Source organism: Loa loa, assembly GCF_000183805.2.
Source record: "Loa loa unplaced genomic scaffold supercont3.3312, whole genome shotgun sequence".
Taxonomy (NCBI): domain Eukaryota; kingdom Metazoa; phylum Nematoda; class Chromadorea; order Rhabditida; family Onchocercidae; genus Loa; species Loa loa.
The window spans coordinates 1-886 of NW_018111490.1; the positions used below are offsets into that span (position 1 = coordinate 1).

Sequence of the window (886 nt, forward strand, 5' to 3'; positions counted from 1 at the left end):
TATATATATATATATATATATATATATATATGTATGTGTGTGTGCTTTTCTTGACCTTTGAATAATGTTCAAGAGTAGAGGAAGGTACGCTTATTGTGTTCGTAAGAAATTCCGGTGACATTTCCCCCACTACGTATTGTTGTGATGATGTTGGAACTTGTTCTGAGTATTATCGTCGTACCAGGAGGAGATGCTTTGCTTTTCCCTTATGCACGAATGAGAAAACATAAACTGTGTTGTATTGACGTATCTGCACTTGAAGGTTACGAGGGACTACTGCCTGTGGTTGTTTACAGCTTGTCTTCACAACAGCTGGCTAACTCGATTGATCAGGAAATCAAGAGATTGCTGGGAGTGAAAACCTTGGAATTCATTGTCCTGTATAAAGATATAAGAAACTCTTGCAGAGAGAGATGAATCTGTGATGTTTGTTTAGATTCCTCCGAGGTGGTACACCCATAAAAGCAAGCCTGTTTGATTTCAAACAGCCACACATCAGCACGACAGGACTTCATTAGCCATGTTGTTGACAAGTTATCCTCATGCCATAAAGTAGTTTCTTCTCCTGTCAATCAAACGATCTCCCACTATCGCCTCGTTTCATCTTCGTCCTTTGCATCCGTCCATATCGATATCAAATATTTCTCTTTAAAATCGAGTGATAAGTTCGATATCTGTTCACGCATAACGTTGTAACGTTTCATTGAGATAATGATGAAACAATTAATTTTAAGCTAATGACCACGTAATTACCTTAACGCTGTGTATGATATTGTAATTGTGATGATCATTGAGTCAGTTGTTTCATCCATCCCACGTCCTTTGAACATGGGAAGGGATTGAGCAGGATATCTTATTCCCGCAATGATATCCGGTTTTCTGATAT

At 38.4% G+C, this 886-nt stretch overlaps 1 protein-coding gene across 1 annotated transcript; it reads left to right on the plus strand.

Annotated features, from left to right (window-relative positions):
- Nucleotides 1–69: 69 nt before the first annotated feature.
- On the plus strand, nucleotides 70–399 carry LOAG_15951 (hypothetical protein; the record flags this gene model as incomplete). The annotated part of the gene is made up of 1 exon (XM_003151439.2): nucleotides 70–399. A coding segment is annotated over exon 1 (255 nt), but the record flags the coding sequence as incomplete, so codon positions are not given.
- Between the last annotated feature and the right edge of the window lie 487 nt (nucleotides 400–886).